Genomic DNA, 21,350 nt, shown 5'->3' with positions numbered 1-21,350 from the left:
GAAACATTTTAGCTAGGAGGCATGATGTGAAATGGACAACCTAGGATGAGATTTCAATTGGCACACTGTAACATCCAGCCACACCAGTAGATGGGCGCTGTGAAACTCAAGTACCTGCAGATGACCAGGATCTTGCTTTGAATGGCATGCGCAATTGTATAGCGTGCTTCTCTTAGTCAGCACAATGACTTGCCATGGTTGGACTAAACACCAGTTTTGAAATTTTTATGACTGATGGCACAGATCATGCTACACTGACTAAATGGCTGCTGCCAGGTTCAATGCTGGACTTTAAGCAATAATTAATTTCCTCTCAAGAATAAATTTAGCACCTTTCAAGGTGTTCAGGCTACAGATAATAGGTCTATAATAATCAGCTGCTCTTAACAGTAATGAGAGAATCTCACAGCCCAACATTTGATACGGTCATTTCTTTACAGGTTCCCAACAAAATCGCCTAGAAGTGATAAGCATGCAGTCTGCAAGGAATGTAGCTGTATAGTATGTCTGAAAATAAAAGGCTAAAAAGCCAGCAACTCAAAGACAGAGTAACCAAGATTGCATCGCCTTTGCTTGTGATGGCACAGACAAGATTGCAGTCTAATCGCAGATCACGAGCTCATGTTTCTCACCTCCCACCCAGCTTTCATGTCTAACTTTTCATCCACTATAGTGCATAAACCTAAAGTTCGTAGACAGGCACACTTTTTCTGGGAGTTTGGGACAGTAGGAGGTATGGCACATGGTGCATAAGCAACACAATGAATGGCCTGGTTAAGGCAGCCATTGGCACCACACGAGGCAACGCCCAGACACAGTACAGTGGAAAAGTGTTTAGGTGGATAGTGTTTAAGGCAGCATCAAAACTTTGTAGGTTAGGTTAAACACAACACTCAAGTTTAACTGCCTCCAACCACTGAACACACTTGCACTGAACACGTTACTGGCAGTTCCAAGCTATAAAAACATTTCCAACGTCCGCTTTAAAAATGTGTAGTCCAAGTATATGAGATTGCAAGCTGAACAATGTAGCTCGACTTGCAGTGTCAGAACTATTTACATTTGCTTTTAATAAAATCTTCATCCAATGACCTGTTGCAAATGACCTACCCATACTCGTAGCTAAGCAGTGTCTTTCCAATTCTTTTTGGTGTTTACTGCTGCTAGTACCCCATCAGTTTCTGTGCCAACCTAGACCAGAAAAGTTAATTTGATGTGCCTAATCCATTGCATTATACAAATGCAGTTCCTGCAATTGTTCTTCCCAAATGAGCCAATGTGAGTAGCTGTGCCAGCATGCGCTATGGTCACAGGTATTTGGTGATGCTCAAGAGCAGCTACACTCTCTGCTTGCAAATGCTTTGTTCATGCAGGTTAAGAAAGAGTACTTCTGTATGCTGTGCCAGTTCCCAAAGCCACCAAACAAACGAAATGGGAGAAGCTTTACAAGAGGGGTTGGCTTCTAAACAGTTGATTAGATCAACAATTAGCCTACACAGTTCTCGAGTTGAAATCTCACTACACGTGCAACTTCATTTTCATTATTTTGGTGCCAAAGTGCGGGAACAGAACCCTGCGACCAGCGTAGCACAGTGCCTTGAACAGAGATTGACGATTGCTGCAGTGCTATGAAGAATGCTTGCAGAGGAAGGAAGCACCCAAGCCACACTGTCTCATCCAGCCAGTTTAGAAAGAAAAATTCGGGCAAAAGTCCCAACCAAACACATTTTCCGCTTCTGAGGATGGCAGTTCACAACGCTTGAGCGCCTTCACAATGCTTGAGCGCTTTCACAAAGTTGACTGACAAAAGCTATGATGGTCGCGTGACCAACTGGAAGCCCACGTCCACGAGTCCCGCAATACCTGCGCACCTGCTGGGATATACTACCTCTCCGGCGGCTTGCCGACGCGGATCACCAGTACGCCGCGGACACTTGCCGCGCGAAGTCCTCCAGCCATACGTAGCCCTTGCGCGCGTGAGCTAGGATCAGCGAATACCAGCGAAAGTCGCTCTTCTAAGCTGCGATGGCGCCGTTCCAAAGTTCGCATCAACCGGCGCGCAGACACTCACTTCGCCACAGGTCGAGCGGACCATGCGGTCGCATCCAGCTCGCAGATCACCGAGCGAGCACCGTTCGAAGGCATCCAGGGCGACGTGCCGGTCGGAGGCCTCGAGCAGCGAGATGCCGCCGGAGCCCTGTCAGGCGTGGGAGGCGGGGGGCATGGAGGCGAAGTTCCGGATCTGGTGTAGCGAGATGAGCTGGCTGGCGGCGTTCTTGGGCTCGTACTGGGGCTGTGCTGATGACGACACCGGTGGGGCGCTGCAGTAGGCCAGGGCGGCGTTCGCACCCTGCTGCGGCTGCTGCTGCAGAGGCGGGTGCGGCAACCTCGACTCGCCCTCGGGCCACGTCAGCGTCGCGGGGGGCGCAGGGGGAGGAGGGGGCGGTGCCAGGGCGGACGGCGGAGCGGGCTGCGGTGGGTGCGCGTGCCTCTGCATGTGCCTGAGCAGGTACGTCTCCTGCGTGTAGCTTTTCCCGCACCGGGGGCAGATGTGAGTCTTGAGGTGCTTGGAGTCCCGGTGGCGCGGGATGTGCTCCAGGAGGGCGTCCTCGTGCGCGAAGCACTTGTAGCAGGAGTGGCACTTGAAGGGCTTGTCCGCCTGGTGGCAGCGCGAGTGCGACTGGAGGTTGGACAGCTGCGAGAAGGCCTTGTCGCAGCCCGGGTGCCGGCACAGGTACGGCTTGTCGCCGGTGTGCGTGCGCACGTGCTGTTGCAGGTGCGACAGCTGGGTGAACTTGCGCTCGCACAGGTCGCAGCGGTACGGCTTCACGCCCGAGTGGATGCGGGCGTGCTGGGACAGGTAGGACGCGTTGGCAAACGCCTTGCTACACTGCGCGCACCGGTACGGCTTGGCCTCCCGCAGGTGGCTCTGCGCGTGCAGCTGCAACTCTGCCTTGGCGTCAAACATCTGCAAAACAGGGGGAGGCAGCCCGTCAACCAAGGCACCCAATTGCAGCTGCTGCCGCGCTGCTGCCCCCAATCCTAGAGAAACCCGATTCTCTTTCTTCGCCAGGCTGACAGTTACAGGTAACAACGGCCCTCGTGGCCCGCGCAGCTGCAGCAAGCTTTGCAGTGGTCACCATAGGTGTCCAAATGACGCGGGCTGTCGACGCGGCTCAGCGCGCATGCAGACTGGAAGCCGTAGCGGACTCGATACACCGATAGCAATGAACCGATCTCTGGACAGACGACATATAGTCCGAACTGGGCAAGCTGAACTTTGGCGCCGCGTAGTCGCAAGGAGGAGTGAAGTCGTCAAGCAGTCAACCAGCGACGCGAATACCGGCAGAAGGCCCAGCAGAGGGCGGCGCAACAAAGCTCAAAGCAAGCGTCGCGCGACGGCAATAAGTGAAAAAGCTTTTTTTTTTATTATTTTCTTTTTTTTTACTTTTTGGCGGAGTAAGAAGAGTTCGCGACCCCTTCCGTTATGTTAGTGTTGTGAGAATTCACCGCTTACCTGCCAAATGCAGGGAGATCCACTGAAAGGAAACTCGGACGACAAGCAAGACGGCCAAGAAGTTCCGAAAGACGCGTCCATCGTCGGACGCGCGGTTTTTCGGAGCTCGAAATGGCGAAACGATGTCTAAGATCGGCATTGCCGCAATTACCTGCGGCATTTTGTCACGTTTCCGCTGATTTAATGCATCAATTTCTTAGCACAGAATCATAAAACAATCATAATAATAATATGCACGAAAGACTTTCACGCCAGCCATCGTGAAAAGCGGTAGTAAGCGAACACAGATCATATCGAAAGAGACAGAACACAGAAATATATAAGTAGACAAAACACAAAGCACTGCGCTTGCTTGACAAGTGGGCTTTAGATTTCGTCGATATCGTTTCAGTAGCACGGGAGCACTACCAAAGAACATTTTGCTTTAAAGAAAGCCTGCTAAGAGAAAACAGGTGCCTGCGTAACGCAAAGTCATGCTGGAAACCACTCTGCGATTTCTAGGCAACTGTACGAAGACACTTGTATACATATTTTAGCTGCCATTAATGCCAATGCAGTATCTTCGCCTCTTACTGCCACTGAAGCGGGTGCAATATATCTTCATATTTGGCTTGGATATCTGCTAACGTAATAATCGTTACACGATGATTATGTTGCGATTTTGGCGTTAGAACTGTAATTAAAACGTTACTTACTAATCTTAGTTAATTAGCGTACTAATAAGCGAAATAGCGGCGGACGGAGTTTATCCGTCGTGCCCGCCGTAAAGGACAATCTGGAGATTATCCAGACTGTCTTTAACAAATTCTGCATATGCAACGCACTCCACGGCACAGATGTCATTTGAGGTGCCGAGGATGCCTCCGATGAGGACGACTTCTCTTGCGACGAGGATGCAGCTTGCGGAATCGACTAGCGAGATTCAGCAGCCGAGCTTTACGGTAAATAACGGTGTTCAAAGTTCTACAAATATAAGAGCGCCCACCTATATTGGAATAATTTTCTTTTTCGGCGAGGTCAATCTATAGGAGTCGATCTACATTCGTGTTCGACCTATTTTCGAGTAAATACGGTAGTTCGTCGTATACTTATAGCATACTAGAAGAGCAAGTGCACAGAGGTATTGCGTGGGTTGACATAACTTTGCGTAAACAAGTCTTAGTTGCGATATATGAGGAGAATGATAAAACCATTTATTGACGAAGTTATTTCGTAGAGGAAGCGTCGCAGATCAACCACAAAAGTGCACCGTGAAACGCGCGCAGTGAGACATCTATGAACGCACTACCTGCGTAGCTTTCGTAGCGTTGCATGCATGCTATTGGCATGAAACGCAGTATAGTAGCATCACTGTTCTTCCTTAGCAACAACCACAACGGCAAGGTCGCACTTGAAACCGGAAGGCGAGCTTCTTCTGGAGAAAGTCAGACATGCTTATGATTGTCATCGCAGATTGTTTTTCACAACAGTCTTTTCAAAGGAGGCGCGTTATAAAAAAAATAATATAAAAAGACTATACTCCCCTCTCCCGTGAGTGGAAATACTAAAATTGTTATAACAGAAATATTATGCAATATATTTATTTAAACATGAGATTCAAACGGGCATGGTGCAATTTGCCTGAGTCGCCTAAGAAGTTAGTAGAATGCTGTTCAAGGCTGCGTACAAAACATTGCTGATTTGGGAACAGAAAACGAAAAAATTCCACTGTCAATGTTCTCTGGTCAGATGGATAGCCCATGCAGACAAATATCATTTTTCCCTTTAATAATCCTGAATTCTGAAGCTGTAGTTACGGCGACAATACCACTGACTCAATGGCTGTGATAACAGGTTAATTGGAGATAAGGCATGTCTATCCTTGGCAATAATTGTAGATAAGCAAGTTCTAGGACTACCTGTTCTTCGTATACACAACCACCAAAAGTACCGCTAAATGACAGCATGTGGTGCAGCAGTGGCCAAATAACCAGAATCGTACAAGCAAATATCTCGCACCTTTAGAAATGAAAATTTTCCAAAAGTGCATAATCATCATCCCTATGCTATTACATGCATACATACACAAAAATGTATCATAGAGCTTTAAGTTAGTAGATAGGCTATAGCTTAAACAGCTTAAAATGCGCCAATCATCCCTATTGCCTTATCACAGGCTGTGTTCCATTTCTAGTATGAACGAAACATGTCTACAGAAAACTGCATAAGACAATTATCTACTCTATGTCCTAAACTGTCGTACGTTCAATGCATAATATGATACATAAATGCCCAAGACTTACAATATCTGTTGGTGTAGTGCAATTTACACCACTTGTACATTAAAAATAAAGCTCCCAAATGTAGTCGGATGAAGTGTTACTCGGCTATCATTGTTAAAGGGACACCAAAGAGAAACATTAATTTCGTTTAGATTGATAAAGTATTGCTAAAGAAATTTACTATCATTGATTTCGCAGTAATAGGTTGATTACTAGAAGAGAAATTGACGGTAAAAGTTTCATTCTTGAATTTCGCGCCGGAATCCCGGGGCCATTACGTCACTGTGACGTGAGGGATTGCAAAGCATGTTTTCGCATTCCGGCCCATTGTGGTTCAGTAAAAGTTCTTAAATTCGCAAGTTCAGTGTTTGGCTCTTTTAGAATACGATGTAGTCCATTTTTTACCCATCAAAATTTAACTAGCCCTGAGCAAACGGCGTCAAAAACCCATGACGTCACAGTGAGTTGGTGCGGCAACTTCACGGCGGCGGCGCCACCAACCTTTCGCTTCTTGGTATTGTGGAAAGGTAATATACTAACAGAGCTAAAATCATTTTTCTATTTAGTGTCCCTTTAGTAGGGTCACGGCCTCACAACTCAAATGGGAAACAGAAACACTTACGTCAAATTTTTTACATAAGCAAAGGACACAAAATTATACATTTCAAGATATTGAAGGGTGTTTATGACAGAGCAAAAAGAAAAAGAGGGGGGGGGGAAAGAGAAACAAATAAAAACGAAGACGGTTATCTGCTTTTATTTTCGCGAACTATCTTGCGCAAAATATGCGTGGATAAGTACGTAAAGTTGCCAAATAATACCAAGCAGCGATCATGTTCAGAGCAATACTGCAGAAGTTTCATTAAATCTTTTGCCGGTTGCGTTGATAGTGCAGTACAATGTGTATCATTACTGTCCAGGTCATTGTCACATGACTTTCATCAAAAAGTAGCTTGTTATACCAGTTTGATGTGATAAATGACTTTTTGATGATTATTGTAGCAAGTATAACAAACTAGCACAGTTCCTATTTTATTGTTCCAACCACCACTGCAGCAGATGACACACACTAAGATGAGAAAAAGAAAAGTCAAGGACCACAGAAGAGTTCACCTCAACAGGGAAATAGTCGGATGTTGAATCTCTATCATTGCCTTTGGCGCGGCTATTGGATTGCTGCTGCTTCGTACGCAATGTAACAAATGAAGGGGCACATGATCATTTCTCCACTAATTCCGTTTAAATAGTAGCAAAACAATGAACGATTTCTTGTTGTTACATTACATTGCTACTAGTTTTATTCATTGTTACCTTACTTCCCTTTTCCACTTCCCCAGTGCAGAGTTACAGGCTATAGCACATTAACTGAGGTCGACATTAGTACCTTCCCTATAAATAAAATATGTATCTAGCTATGTCAAATAAAGTTAATAGAAAAGATAGTCCCTTTTAACGAAGTAAGTGATCGTCAACTCATCCGTCCTTATTAGCGGCCAACAAAAAAAAAAAAAAAAAAACAGTACCCACATTCCATTTACCTCGTTGTTCTGTTTAAGTGTGTTCCATATCGTCCAATTCTAGTAAATTACTCGCGCCTGAATGGTGGTGTGCAGCACATTTAAACATTACCTAGCTCATCTAAAAAATCTAACAAGTAGTAGACATGACCCTCATAAGGTTAATACTCGTGTGCAGAGCAACTGGCGAACATTTATCAAGTATTAGGTGTTTTGTCAGTCGTCCTGATATTATTCCAGCGCATCTTTGGTTCTTCATCGATATTTGCAGATCGATATGCAGATCGTAGATCCACATTATAGGACACCGAAAACCCAATAAGCTTGAGGAATAAATCCAGCCAACTGTTTCAAGAAATAATGAATGCAGTTCCTTGAGCAAGTGTCACAGTATCAGTGTACCTGCTGTTCCTTATCCGAAAAGCCAATAAAATTTCCCTCGTTTGAATTACATATATGAACATGCATATAACTTTCACCACAGTTCGTATGTGCACCGTTATTTCATCAAGCATGGAGTGAGCGACAGAGTGTACTTTGTATGCAACACACAGCTATGTATTCAGGCTTTTACAGTACAACAACCAGTGCAAAAGCCTAATCAACATCCAATGTTGATTGGATTGACATCTTCATTCATTCGAAAACATTGACATCTTCAGATTCGATACAGAGTAAGCAGATAAATGAGACTTGCTCACCTGCGTTCAGACTATTCTCGCTTTTCAACGTAAGGAATAATGAGGTCATTGTCGGTTAATATTGCGGCTTTTATAATTTCCAACGCGTAAATACACCGTGATCTTCGCGTAATACGCTTTGTTTATTCGAAATCAGCCACACTGTGCAACAGCATAGCGTAAAATGGAGCTCGAACGCAGTCCACAGGCGCATTAGAAGCACGGGCCGCAGAGACGTGGCACCGCAGAACCTGACGCCACGAATCAATCTGGCTCTCGCGTTGAACGGATATCGAGGCGCCCATGCATCATTCTGACAGAACGACAATTTTCCAGCACCTTTCAAACGGAAGAGCGCGGATCGTAGATCCACATGTGCGTTACGTGACACTCCGCTCTCTCAATCTGCCGGTTTCCATGTAGCGAGAAGGGAACGCTGCAACCGCCACAATGTGCGGTAGCTTGGCAAGACGCGTCCCAACCCAGAGAAAGCGCCGGCACGCCAAGCTCTAGGTGGTGTTGGCCAAGCCCGCCGACGCGATGACGACGACGATCGAGAGCTGGTGAAGTGATCGCCGCAAGCGCGACATAACTACCACACGCCGCCGGCGCAAGCAGCAACGCTCAGCAAAGACTGCGCTTCGCCGTGGTGCATGGAAGAGAGCAGTGAACCGCTTTCCCCTCTTCTTTCGCGCCAAGTGATCCTCCCCTCTCGCTTTCTCTTCCCCCTCGCCCGTCACAACAACTAAAATGGCGGCCGCGGTGCAGGCTCACCTTCAGGCCGGCCGAGCCCGCAGCACCGTTGAGCGTGCAAACTCCCTCGTCAACCTTCGCATAGCCACACGTCGCTTCCGGCTCGCAGCTGCCTCCGTTCACAGTGTCATTTTCACAGGGTACTCGCGGCGGACGCGGGGACGGTGGTGACAAACGAAAATTTCTTCTCGCAGTCGCTCGACGAAAGCCATTTTTTTTTCCGACGCGTCCACCGCCCTCCTTCCTCCGCTCGAACAAAGAGGGCTGGCGCGAAAAAAAATTCGCCAGCGCCCCCACCCCCCGGTAACGAGAGTGTGCATCTATAAAACTCTCGAACCGCGCGCGCGTGACAGCAGACGACGCGCGGTAGCAGACGACGGGAGAATTTTAAAACGCGCGTTCGCTTATGGCTCGCTATCTGCTGCGCTACCAAAGTTGTTGAGCGTTGAAGGGTGTAGCCACACCAATTCCGAGGGTTTTATAAGTGACCGCATAGAAATGCAGTAATAAATTACATTTTTTTTTCTTTTTTTTTAACGAGCGTTCTTCTCGTGTAAAATGCATATCCTTTGTACCCGCAGCACGTTATTCACACATGTTTTTCTCCACATAATATTTTTTGTGCTGTTGTTTAAGACAGCAATAAAAGAACCTTGCTAGAGTGGAAAGCTTGCGCCTGTTTTCAAAACGCTCAAGGCCGAGCGATATCAAGCGTGTAAGGAAGCTTCGTTTGACAGCTGGATCGCGAATATGTCTGTCGCCTTCTCTCGATCACCGTATGCCTCGTTTAACAATTGTCTAACGCACCTATCTTAATACCACCCGTCGCGAGGAATCTGGTAAGTTCCCAAAGTTGTCAAGCACTGGCCTTCTTGTGCTCGTCAGCAATGATAACGATCAAAGAGCTCTTCATTCCCAGGTGACACTTTTTGTAAGCACAGCTTTCCTTGACGGCAGACGCACTGCCCGGACAGCAAGAATGCAGGTAGTTATCTGTCACAGCCAGTCGACGCTATGCTGCTGCTGCACAAATTAACTGCGGATGCCCCTCGCAGCGCAGGAAACAAATGTATAAACGAAATTGCGGAGCCGTTTGGCGCTGCTGCAGCGCAGCGCGCAAGTACAAAACGTCGAGTCTAGTCTGGCGCGGCCTCAAAGAAAATCAAACGCCGACGGAAACAACACGCGTGTCACAAGGGACGAGCAGTTGCGCCAGCTGAACGCTTTGTGCAGCTCCGCACATACTCAACGCGACCAAGAGGACCACTGGAGTGATTACGAAGGGTAATTTACTGCCACAGGTGAAGCGTGTGCCTCACCCCGGCGGAAGGAGTTCACTTACGCGTTTCGCTTCTTAGACGAACCGGTGTGCTTTTGCGTCTTCCATGTGAGACGCCGTAACTCCAATATATACTCTTGAGACCCCGTGTACACTGAGAGCCCTTGTACATTATATTGCACGGCTAATGCACGAGGAGAGACAAGACACAGCGATGTGCCTTAGCTTGTGTCCTAGTATATATATATATATATATAGTTCGCGCTCCGAATTAGCCGTGCTTCCATACCAACTCGCCCATTTCTGGGTTCTGATCAATTTGTATTGCACATTACTTTCAATTGTAGTCAAACATTCCCATTATGAAATGAAATTCTGGGGTATTGAAGCTACTTGTCAAAACCACGACGTGATTAAGAGGCATGCCGCAGCGGTGACTCCGGATTAATTTGGACCACCTGGGCTTCTCTAACGTGCACCCAATGCGCCGTAAACGAGCGTGTCTTTCTTTTTTTTTTTTCATTCCGCCCCCACTTTAAATGCGGCCACCGCGGCCGGGATTGAACCCGCGACCTCAAGCTCAGCAGCGCAACGTCATAGCTACTGGGCTACCGCGGCGGGCATCAAAGTTTACTCGAAAGCGATTATGCAATATAGATTCACGCCAGATATGACGTCAAATGCATGACGAACTGAATTGAAGCAGTCAGTTTTCCAGAATATCGACACTAATTTGACGGAGACACTTTTGTGGTCACCGGCGACGAACAGCACCGGTGAAGTGCATTTTGAATACCGTACATGACATGGAAATCCAGGATTAAGCATCAACATGTTAACCCATCACATGATGTTGCATCTTCAGCTCTATTTTTAGCAAAGGAACGCGGTTTTTTACGATAATAAGCGAGAGGAGACTGTTACCTTGTCCACGTACACGGAGCTGTTGTTTTCGGCTTCCTACACCGACATGTTCAAATAAGAAATTGTCTTTTCGCGTTCGCAACATACCAGTAGGCAATGAAAACTGATTGATAAGCGAGTATGTGCTCGAGCTGTATTTGGGTCCCAGAAAGATATGCGAGAATGCGCGTTACGCTTCCTGGAAAAATGTTATTAAAACGCGAGCACAATCCTCAAACTAAAGAATTTATCAGGTTTACTTGCATTGTCAGGTTTTATTGTCTTGTTAAAGTGAAAAAAAGAAACATTCGTTCATGAATTTTCTAGAATATCGAGAGCAAAGGTGTATTATAATCCCAACCATTTATTTACCCACACACGCCAGCTGCCGCAGCGCCGAGTGGTTTCACACGACGCAATTAAAACATTTCGTTGAGAACTAGGTTTTATAAAATGAAAGGCGCCTTTCAAGATAGCTTCAACGTGATTCTCCATACGGGAAGAATATATTGCCGGTTCTGTTTGAAGCAGTTAAGGCTGTATTTTTAAACTTGGCGTATGATGTAAATCTTAATCGTAGACTGGTTTAAAATCAAGGTAGCTCCACTCCGCACGCCTATACGCTTTCGGTCAATGCATCTTTGTTCATTTGGTGTGTTAATTTACATATTTACCTTATCCGTTCACAGATAATTTGTCAGTATGCCGCTGATTGCGTTTAATATGGCGCAATATGCGGCATATTGCTTATGCCGCATATTGGTTAATATGCTTACTACAGTTAACTTGCTTAATTTGTTTCTCGTTGCGCATGGAAAACGACCTTTATCTAACCAGACTTACGCATGTGCCAATCAACGTGAAGTCTTTAGACGCGGTGTAAAGATCAAACAGTTGCAACTAACGAAGGATGTTCAATGTATCTCACTTACACATCCCTCTTTTTTTTTTAATTTCTTTTTTTTTTCAAGTGTGCACGGCAAATTCAAAAGCACCACGTAAAGCTCGCCATTGACTTTCCTTTTGAGCACAAATATTTTTCTTGTAAGTGTACTGAACGACTCGACTCGATATCCGGGCGCCCTTGCTCAGACCGTCTGGCCACCGGCTGCAGTGACCGGCGAGCTGACTCCAGCAAGTGAAGTCAAAACGGCTCTAGTTACAGAGCCTTACTGCACTTCCTGCACGATCCAGGATTGCATTCATAGACTCGATTCGAAAACAAGCTGTTTGCTGAAGCAACGATACAGGGACCATCGCCTCGCCATTCATCAGCCGACAAGAAACATAGATGTGCTTCTGCGATATTTGTAGATTAAGTTGGCGCCCATATGTCGCGAGTTGCGCTTTCTCCCGTGTAATCGGATAGCCTAAAGCTGTTTGCCCTTTATCATTTTGTTCTTGCGCAGCGTAGCGTGCCCCGTCACCCAAGAGCAGGGATCCCATCCGTAGTCGGAGTCGCGCGCGTACGTAGGCTCTCTACGCTCGAGTTGATGGGAGCGCGGCCAATGGAAAAGCGCAAGAGATCCAGGATAGACCAATGATGCAGCGATAATAGAGATAATCTACGCAGTGCCACTCGGCAGAGCGGCGACCACGGCCGAGTTTCTCATTACGTACACCTGCTCTCAGCATAACGAACCTCATAAGCAGCTGCGCTACGTGTTTGTTCTCAGCGTTTACACATGGCGGCCGTTATACACGTCTCGTGGCTTCTTCGAGGACGGCAGAAAAAAGGATGCATCGGAAAGTAAACAAAAAGTGCGATTTCAGATAATATCAAGAATTTTTTCCATGTGACCGTCGCAAAAATCATGCAGCGGAAACAACGATGTTACATGAAGTATAAATTATCTGAAACAACATGACCACTTTAGGCGTTCGACAGCAGGCGCTATTCACAGAATATCGATATCTTTTCACGCCGTGAAAATATAGTTAAACTCGACGGTTCGTTTTATGTCTTTATTTTCTTCAATCTCAATAAAAAGTTTGATGAAACAAATATCTGCTTCCGACAGTACTGCTAAAATCTAGCGCTTTCTCTTAATGCAGTTCAAAAGAGCGGTGAAGTGCGCTAGTTGGTGGCTGTTCATAGTTTCTTTTTGCGCTGTGTACTTAATGACGAGGACGGGAACAAAGACGACGACAATGGATGGTGCGCAAACTCACAACTGCTGCGTTTCCATTTCATTTAAGTCGGTTCAGCGCTTGCGTAATGAGAAAAACATTTCTGCGTTACCATGTACTTGAACAGCAGAAATAAGAAGCATTTAGGCCACTTGCTTCGCTTTTCCATATACAGCGGAGAACTTTGGCACACTGAGCAAGACAGTTAAAATACGGCTTTCTTTTTTTAACACGAATTTTACGAAACACGCGATGCCGAACTAACAATTTTACGAATATTTGAGGTTATAATGATAATTTTGTCTGCTCTAGAAGGTCTAGGAATAAAACTATAGGATTTCGATATCTGTTGTTGCTGATACCATAAAGAACCGTAAGTTTGATGGCTTTCTTTTTTTTTCTATTTCCGTGCATTGATGAGCACAATCGCCTGAATAAATGTTTGCTCACAACATCCACTGTAATTTCACTCGTCCTTTTAAATGCAAGAAAATATCATACAAGTCAGGTTTGGCGGCTATGATAATTTTTGCGTGTCGCGTGTATCCCGGGGACGTAAAGGCTGAAAAAAAAAAAAAAAAAACCTGAAGCTTCCGCACAAACAGCCCGCGAAATGGAGCAAATGTGCCCGCGCGTACAAGGGCAGGGAAGTGAATTGAGCAAGCTATACCTTATAGCAACTCCGACATGCACAAAAGCAGCCTCCTGAACTGAGCAGCCTGTCTTTGACTTGAAGCCCTCCCATGCGCCTTTGGCAAGAATTAAAGAAAAATTGACAGTTGCTCAAGAATCGCCATTCATTGAGACACTTACGAACGAAGCGTCCGATACGACTTCGGTCTGAGCACCGCCTTGCGCAGCACGGGCTTTGACAGGCGGCTTTGTATAGCACATCGGTCCCTTTAACGCGAGAGCGTTAAGGGCCCCGTGTCGCAGAAAATCCGGTGTCGGCGTCGGCGCCGTAGCCATCCCGTGAGCGAAAATTGACGTGTAGATATTCTATATTGCACTAATGTTCTTCTTCTATCACTAAAGTTGCTCATACTTTCCCTTAGATTCTTTGCAAAGTTATTCCTCGGAATTTTGAGAAGGCCCACAAACAAATGTCATGAAACAAAACACCGACAGCGCGCGTCTTTTATGTTAAATCTCCTCAGACTGAAATATTAAAAGTTCGAAACAATAACAGAAGATCGGCCCACGCAAGAGGTCGCGTTTCTACCAGAAAGCTCGCCTTCGTGCAGCGTTTCCCCGGTAAACATTACCGTTGCATAAGCTGCAGTTACCGGAAAGCATGAGAAGCAGTCAGGGATCGTTGAATGCTATCGCGTTCCACTCTTAAAGGCGAAGCGTAAGCATTCTCCAAATTTTCTACTCCATGTTCCCACCATCGCCAGTCAGAACCATTTTTCGCAACTCTCGTCTTTTCGCCCATAACAGGATATATAACAAGTTCTATAGTGTAGACCTGCAGTCCAGGCCAAGTTTACTGCGACCTCCTGTATTATAAACTGCGCGAATTACTACCTATAGTGAGGACCTGCTCTGTTGTGTGGAGCACGCCAACGGCAATTTCGCAAAATGAAGGCGCTGATTAAGCGTCGCCAATCGCGATAATCAACATGCGCAGTCTGCATGGCCGTGTATGCAGCTGGTGGTCGGTCGGTCGCGGCCCAAGCATACAGCGGCCACCAGGCATGGCCCGCATGCACCAGAGCTCGCTTCTCCAGCGCTCTACACAGCGGTGGGCGGGTCTGTGCAAAAAGTACGGCGGCGCCGAACGGGAAGGCGCGTACTGACCTGTGGGCACATCTTGCACTGGTACTTCCTGGGCTGCGTCGGGTGGCCATGGGGTGCAGTAGTGGCAGTGGCCGCGCCGTTGGCCGCCTTGAGCGGCTGCGGCGCGGCCAACATAGGACTGGGCGTGCCGGCCGAAGACGACGAGCCGCTGCTTGACGGCCGGCCGCCGCCACCGCCGTACATGGGCAGCAGGTCGCCTTCCTCCAAGCTCGCGCCTGAAAAGGTCAAAGAGAGCGCTGCATGGTCAGAGCAGGTCAGCCCTTGGAAGACAACGCTGCGACCTAGGCCGAATCCAGAACAGACAGGCAGTCACCGTGACCCCAGGCCGTCACTCTTCGGCAAAAAACTAATAGCTCGCGAGTTCAGTGCTAAACGTTCTCCCAGAAGTTGCAGGCAATCACAATCCCTCATGCCCTCAACATACTATAGGCTAAAGGCAAGAGAAGACACCGTTCAACTAATCCACAGGCTTCCCCTAGGAGCTTCACCAGCATCGTCCGTCATTCACCACCGACGCGATATATAGTATCCGTAGAGTTGAGATCGCAAGCGCTTTGGGTCTTTTCAAACAATTTTAGAACCCCTTTTAAAGCTAACAGCACTACTTTACGACATCCTTTATTAGCGATTTGGTGGATTAGCACGCGCATGTAGCCAATCTACTGACGACTGCCTCGAATTCACCACAGGAGCAACAGAAGGAACGAAGTGCTATCTCATACATTCACTGAACCCCTGATATGATTGAAGCGGTCATATTCCGCACGCACTCCATAAGAAGCTTCGCCTATACCAGATAGCCGGCTTTTTATTGTGCGTGCTTCAAAAAGGTTCTCTCAGTGGATCTCGGCAAGCAGCGTTCCCAGAGAATTCGAAAGCGCCATAGTAAGCAAGAGGGACCACTACGTCACCGCCTAGGTAGTGGAAGACCCATGTGCCTTTACTAAAGATTTCACGCATGACCACTGCCAGTGCGGCCCGTTGCCTCTGCCGTAGTGCGACGTGAAGCCTAGTCTGCATGATAGGCGTCTTGGACGCCCGAAGTTACGGACTCCCACTCAACGAAGACGGGGCCAAAGGCGACCAGGTGAACGGAGTCACGGGTCAAGGTCTACCTTACGGGTATCGCCTCGGCGGCGACATCTCACCATGGGAGCGATGTGTGTGGTTCTCGGCCTGGATCTGCGGCCAGCCCTTCTGACCCGACAGGAACGACTTGAGCTTCTGCAGCGAGATGACGGGCGTCGCGCACGCCGATCCCGGAGCCTGGGACGCGCCCAGGCATGCCGGCGACTCCACGAACCCGCACGTGGCCAGTGCGGTCGCCGACCGGTCAAACGGCGCGCGTCGCTACACGGCTCATCCCGCTGCCGGCTGCTGCTGCTGCTGCTCTCGCCGCACTAGCCGCTCGGCCTGAGCAGCGCCGATGCCAGGTTCCAAGGGAACGCCGCCCCGCGCGGCGCCGATGACGCAACCACGCGCCCCTCATTTTGCCCCTTTGTGTGCGCGGGCGGGCGCGCGTTGTTTGTGCCTTGTGCGTGTTTTGCTGCGAGCCCCATTTGCATGCTCCCTCTCCCCAAATCGAAGGGGTTCCCCCGGCGCGCGCGGAGTCACCCTTTCGCGAGGGCGCCTCTCAAAAACAAGCACACCGTGTATGCTCTTGCTTGCGACGATCGATGCCCGCCTGCGCTCCCCACGCGCCCGGCGTCGTCATCGCTGCTTTTGCTCTTGCTGCCTCAACACGAGCAGCCAGCTTCAGGCAGCGGGGCTGTGCTGCTGCTGCTGATGCCGCCACGATGAGAGCGTGCAGCCACCCCTCCCGAGGGCTGGGAAGACCCCGAATACCACGAAGCTGTACCGACGCGTCTCCCGTGCCGTGGCACTTCTGGCACGTGGCACGTGTCTGCGCATGGCGTGCACAACAGAGGCGCGCGGGGACCCACGAACAAGTCTCTTGACGGAGTGGGCGCTGACGGTGCATCCCAGAAGACTATTCCCAAGAAGCCAGCCAGAAACCGTTCGCGCATCTAGTCGGTCGTCTTTTGATGCTGACGCGTGTCGAACAAAATAGTTGGGAGTACTTGGCGGTTGGGATTCGAGGAGGTGGTTAAGGTGTGCTACGAAGGCGTCGTTCCAACCCGAACGTATGCAGTGCACAGTGTTGTTGCAGTTGTAGACGCGTGAACATTGACCATTTCCCCTTCACCTGGCACAGTACAAGCTGAGGAAGGAACAAGCGGCGAAGCCGCGAAAAGCGTCTGTTGTCTTGCTGCCCAGTGGGGCGCCATGCGTCTCTTGCCACGCTGGAGCACATGGACCTGCCGTGAAGTGGCTTGCGCACGTCCGAAGACAACGATAGTGTTGCGCATTGTCAGGAATGCAACGCCTGGTCTGACGAGGCAGGCACCGATAGGGGTTGTAGAGACCGGACGTCTAGCAGGCCACCGAGAAATAAGCTAGTAGACGTGCGATGCTCTGCAGTCGAAGCAGGGTAAAAGGAGCTGTCAAGCAATGGTTGCACATACAGTGAACACGACTGTGCCGACATGTCTCAGTAAGGCGGCAGCTCAATGTTAAAGACAGGCGTGATATAACGAGGCTGCGCAGGCGTCAGCAGCGAAGCGGGCGCATCTGGTGAGCGTGCGATGCAGAAAGCTCCGTAGTTCGCACATAGTAGAAAGAATGGTTCAAGGTGCCGAGTGATATAGCTGAGCTGCAGTCGACGACAGGTATCTGAGGCCATTGTTGCTGGTTCGCCGAAGTTAGCTCGTGGGGAGCACTATAATGGAATGTTCAACACGATGCCGAAAATTCCCTGTCAAATGTATATTGCCCGAGAGGTGGGTTGGCTACACGGCAGAGGACAGTGTAGCATCGTGGTAGGTGAGCAAGCCGTGAAGGGAGCTTGAGACTCAGTAACTTTTGCCGCTGCTCGGGATGGCAGGGACATTTATATCCTTCCACGTCAAGTAATGCAATTGAGAAGGATGTGGTATACACACATGGCACCGTAGTAATTGAGCACAGCCTTTTCGAGGGCGTCGTAAGGCCTCGGCCTGCAAGGCGGTATGGCAAAGTGGCGAACGCTGTCATTCGTCACTTTGCATTTTACTGTACAGTACATTGTGCGGTATACATTACTGTACGCGTACAATAATGACCTCGTGTTTGAGAAAGGCACATATGGTAACGCGATGGAGGAACACAGTTGTCGCTAGTTTCGTGAAGTGATCGTGACCGCTGCATCCTCTTCTGTGCGGGCCGCTACACGATCGTGTTCGGCTCCTTTCGACACCCGTGCACTCTTACTTTGTACCTTTTACAGCAAGTAATCTTTCGTTCGAGCTGCCTCCACATGATTTGGAACGACTTGCAGTGCGCCTTCATTAGCTAAGGATAATCATTCTGTTTCGCTTGTAACCGTCTTGCTCCGCACAAACAAAAGCGCACCATGCGTCCGTGCATCACTGCCTCGCCACCAGGTACATCGCCTACCCCGCGGCCCGCTCGGCAGTTCGATACAGCCGTACAGCCACGAACAGAACCAAGATAAATAAATAAAAATGCACTTAAACGAGATGATCGTACGTACAAAACAGGCGTAAATATAAAGCCACAACATGCTCGTCACTTTCGTCACCAGCCCGGCGCCATCAGAATTGCAGTGTAAACCTCGTTGATAACCTGCTGGTCTCTAAGAAGATAATTAATCGCAAAAGTACATAGGCGAGCAGCCAGTTACGAAGCTCGTTTTTTAACGTGACTGCCTACCGGCACCCTGTCATTAGAAGAGCCAGCGTCTATTCCGAAATGGCGTGCTTGGGCGAGTGGCGTGCGGGTTGAAGCATGAGCAATAACGCAATAAGCAGTACCGACACAAGAGCGTAAGCTGTGGACACTCTGCAGATTGTGGCTCTTTGTGGATTCACACGCGTTTAACGACCGTTCACTTTTTTTTTTTCATTACAGGTTTTTAGGTGCCAAAACCACCATCTGATTATGAGGCAGGCCGTAGTGGCGGACGCCGGAATAATTTGGACTACCTGGGGTTCTTTAACGTGCACATAAATCTAAGTACATGCGTGTTTTCTGCTGTTCGCGCCCATCGAAATGCGACCGTTCACATTGTCACACGGCATCAACGGCGATATAGAGCGTACCGCGCTACTTATACAGAGCTTTAGTGAAGTGTTTACCGTTCTCTCCGAGTTGTCTAAGGGTCATTCCAACGATGTAACTTCAGTCTTCTGTGATTCATGAGCTACTAATCTAACGCCTCCATCCATGAAAATCCAAACAGTGGAATAACGCAGCCATCGTGAAAAGAAAAGATCAATGTTGTGCGCTGACGTTTACATAGGACTCTAAAAGCAGATAGATATTGCCGTCTCAGACGCTCTTTATAAATTTGTAGCCAATTTATGCGCAATCCGTCGAGCAACAACGCTGCTGCGCGTGAATTACAACGCTCATGCGGAGTGCGGGCGTCCACTTGGCGTCTCCTGACTATATATATATATATATATATATATATATATATATATATATATATATATATATAAGGTGCCATTCGCGGTTTTTTGAACGCTTGCCGAAAACACTAATCGACGCAGTGCTCCGACATGTCGAACCGCTTCCTGCAGACGCAGAGAGCGTTTGCGTTAAATCCCTAGCGCGAGGGAAATGCTGGCCTCACTCGACAAAAAGCGGTGTGCGCGTGCTCGAAGCGGTCGAAAAGAAAACACAGCGATTCAAATCAACGTTACTAGATTACCTCTTGTAACGCTGATTCAAATGGGGTCCCTTGCTTTCTGGCGTTCGCCTGCGAGAAATCCTACATCCCAACAGGCAGATGAGATCGCACCATCCGGAATGCCGTGCGACCAAAAGAAAAATGTCCGTTCGTGTGTATAGTACCATTCCAATGAATAATACGCGCGGCATTGTTTCCCATCACAACGGCATTAGCGCGAGCTGTGTTGGAAAAGGCTAATTGTGAGATGAACGGGCCGTAACCAGAGCTAACCTTAAACATTTTTTTTTCGCGTTTGCTTTCGGCGAAATAAAGAGGCGTTTCGTGAACCTCGATGTCGGGCGCTCCGGGGTCAGTCGTGTTAATTGTTTAGCTTGATAGTGCCTTTATTAGCGGTCTGGAATGCTGCTCTTGTCCCTGTGCATATGTAGCGCTCGGTAGTGTTGCTGAGAAAGAATGGGAAAATTGTCCAATGAACCCTATCAGCGAAGTTAGTCGAGTCGTAAGCTCAACTAAAAAAATCGACGGTCACTTTAGCATATACGCCAAAGAGGGTGAAGGTGAAAATCTGCGCGCTCAAGCAACATTAATTAAATTACTTGACATTCTCATTCGAATGTGCTGTTACTTCTTATTACTTGTTTTTTTTTTCGACCAAAGGTCGCAGGTTCGAGTGCCTTAATTGACGATACCTTAATTAACTGTGTATTAATTAACATCGCCCTAATTAACACCGAAGATCATGGGTTCGAGTGCCTGAATTAACTCTATCTTAATTAACACGATGACAACGGTGACCCGCGCACCATCAACACTATTGTGTGAGCGTTGCTTGCTTGACCCGCGCATCATCGAGCATTACTTGCTTACTAATAGAAGACGATAACGACCGACAGTGACCCGCACACCATCAGAATTGTTGCGTGAGCGTTCGCACATAGGTAAGACACGATGCAGGGTCGTCATCGTGCACGGTTTCGCTTCGACGACACGGTTTTCGCTCAAGGATGTTGAATAAGGTCGACTAAACGATGAGACGTATGAGGCTTTCGCCTTATTATGTGCTCCAGGCGGTTGCCGATAGAAGCGGATCCCTCACACGGCGTGCATTTCAGCCGCAGCTTGTGGCGCAAAATGGACACGCCAGCGAGGCGAGGCCGAAATCAGGTGCGTCCAATGTCCGTGAAATGCGAAGGAAATTTGTGGCCGGCCCTACTTGCGCGTACAATAATTCATTACCTAATTACTTAACCCTCACAAATGTGACGCAGCTGAGTTCATAATCAAATAACTGCTTCGCTGCTAAGTGCTCAGCAAAGCAGTGAGAAGCGTTTAGAAGGCAGGCTGCACAAGGGTTCCGTATCTAAAAACAACATGCTCCATAAGTCCCATAATAAAGAGGGGGGGGGGGGGGGGGGCATCTAATGGGATATAACGTCCAGAAACTGCACATTTACGGGGACGCCAAGGTGGGGGACTCTGCATTAATTTCGACAATCCGGAGTTCTTTAACGTGCATTTAAATTTAAGCACACTAACGTTATTGCATTCCACCTCCAACGGAATGTGGCAGCCGCGGCCGGGAATCGAACCTTCAACCTCGTACTCAGCGGCACGACCCATAGCCGCTGAGCCACCCCTGCGGGTAGCCTTCATATCCAATAATTCCTCATTAACATACCGGTATTCCATGTAGGAACCCACATATGTTCCGTATATCATATGAGATTATTGGATATGGGACTTATGGGGCATGT

General features: G+C 48.2%; 1 protein-coding gene across 1 annotated transcript in view; it reads right to left on the bottom strand.

Moving 5' to 3' along the window:
• Positions 1–19,153, bottom strand: part of LOC119445233 (zinc finger protein 879) — a 74,042-nt gene extending 54,889 nt beyond the window's left edge. The window contains 2 exon segments of the mRNA XM_049664370.1: positions 14,841–15,055; positions 19,037–19,153. Of these exon segments, the coding sequence (XP_049520327.1) occupies positions 14,841–15,055; positions 19,037–19,064 (243 nt within the window). The 5' untranslated portion in view covers positions 19,065–19,153.
• Between the last annotated feature and the right edge of the window lie 2,197 nt (positions 19,154–21,350).

Source organism: Dermacentor silvarum, chromosome 3 (assembly GCF_013339745.2).
Source record: "Dermacentor silvarum isolate Dsil-2018 chromosome 3, BIME_Dsil_1.4, whole genome shotgun sequence".
NCBI classification, from domain to species: domain Eukaryota; kingdom Metazoa; phylum Arthropoda; class Arachnida; order Ixodida; family Ixodidae; genus Dermacentor; species Dermacentor silvarum.
This window is presented reverse-complemented; position numbering and strand designations above follow the sequence as displayed.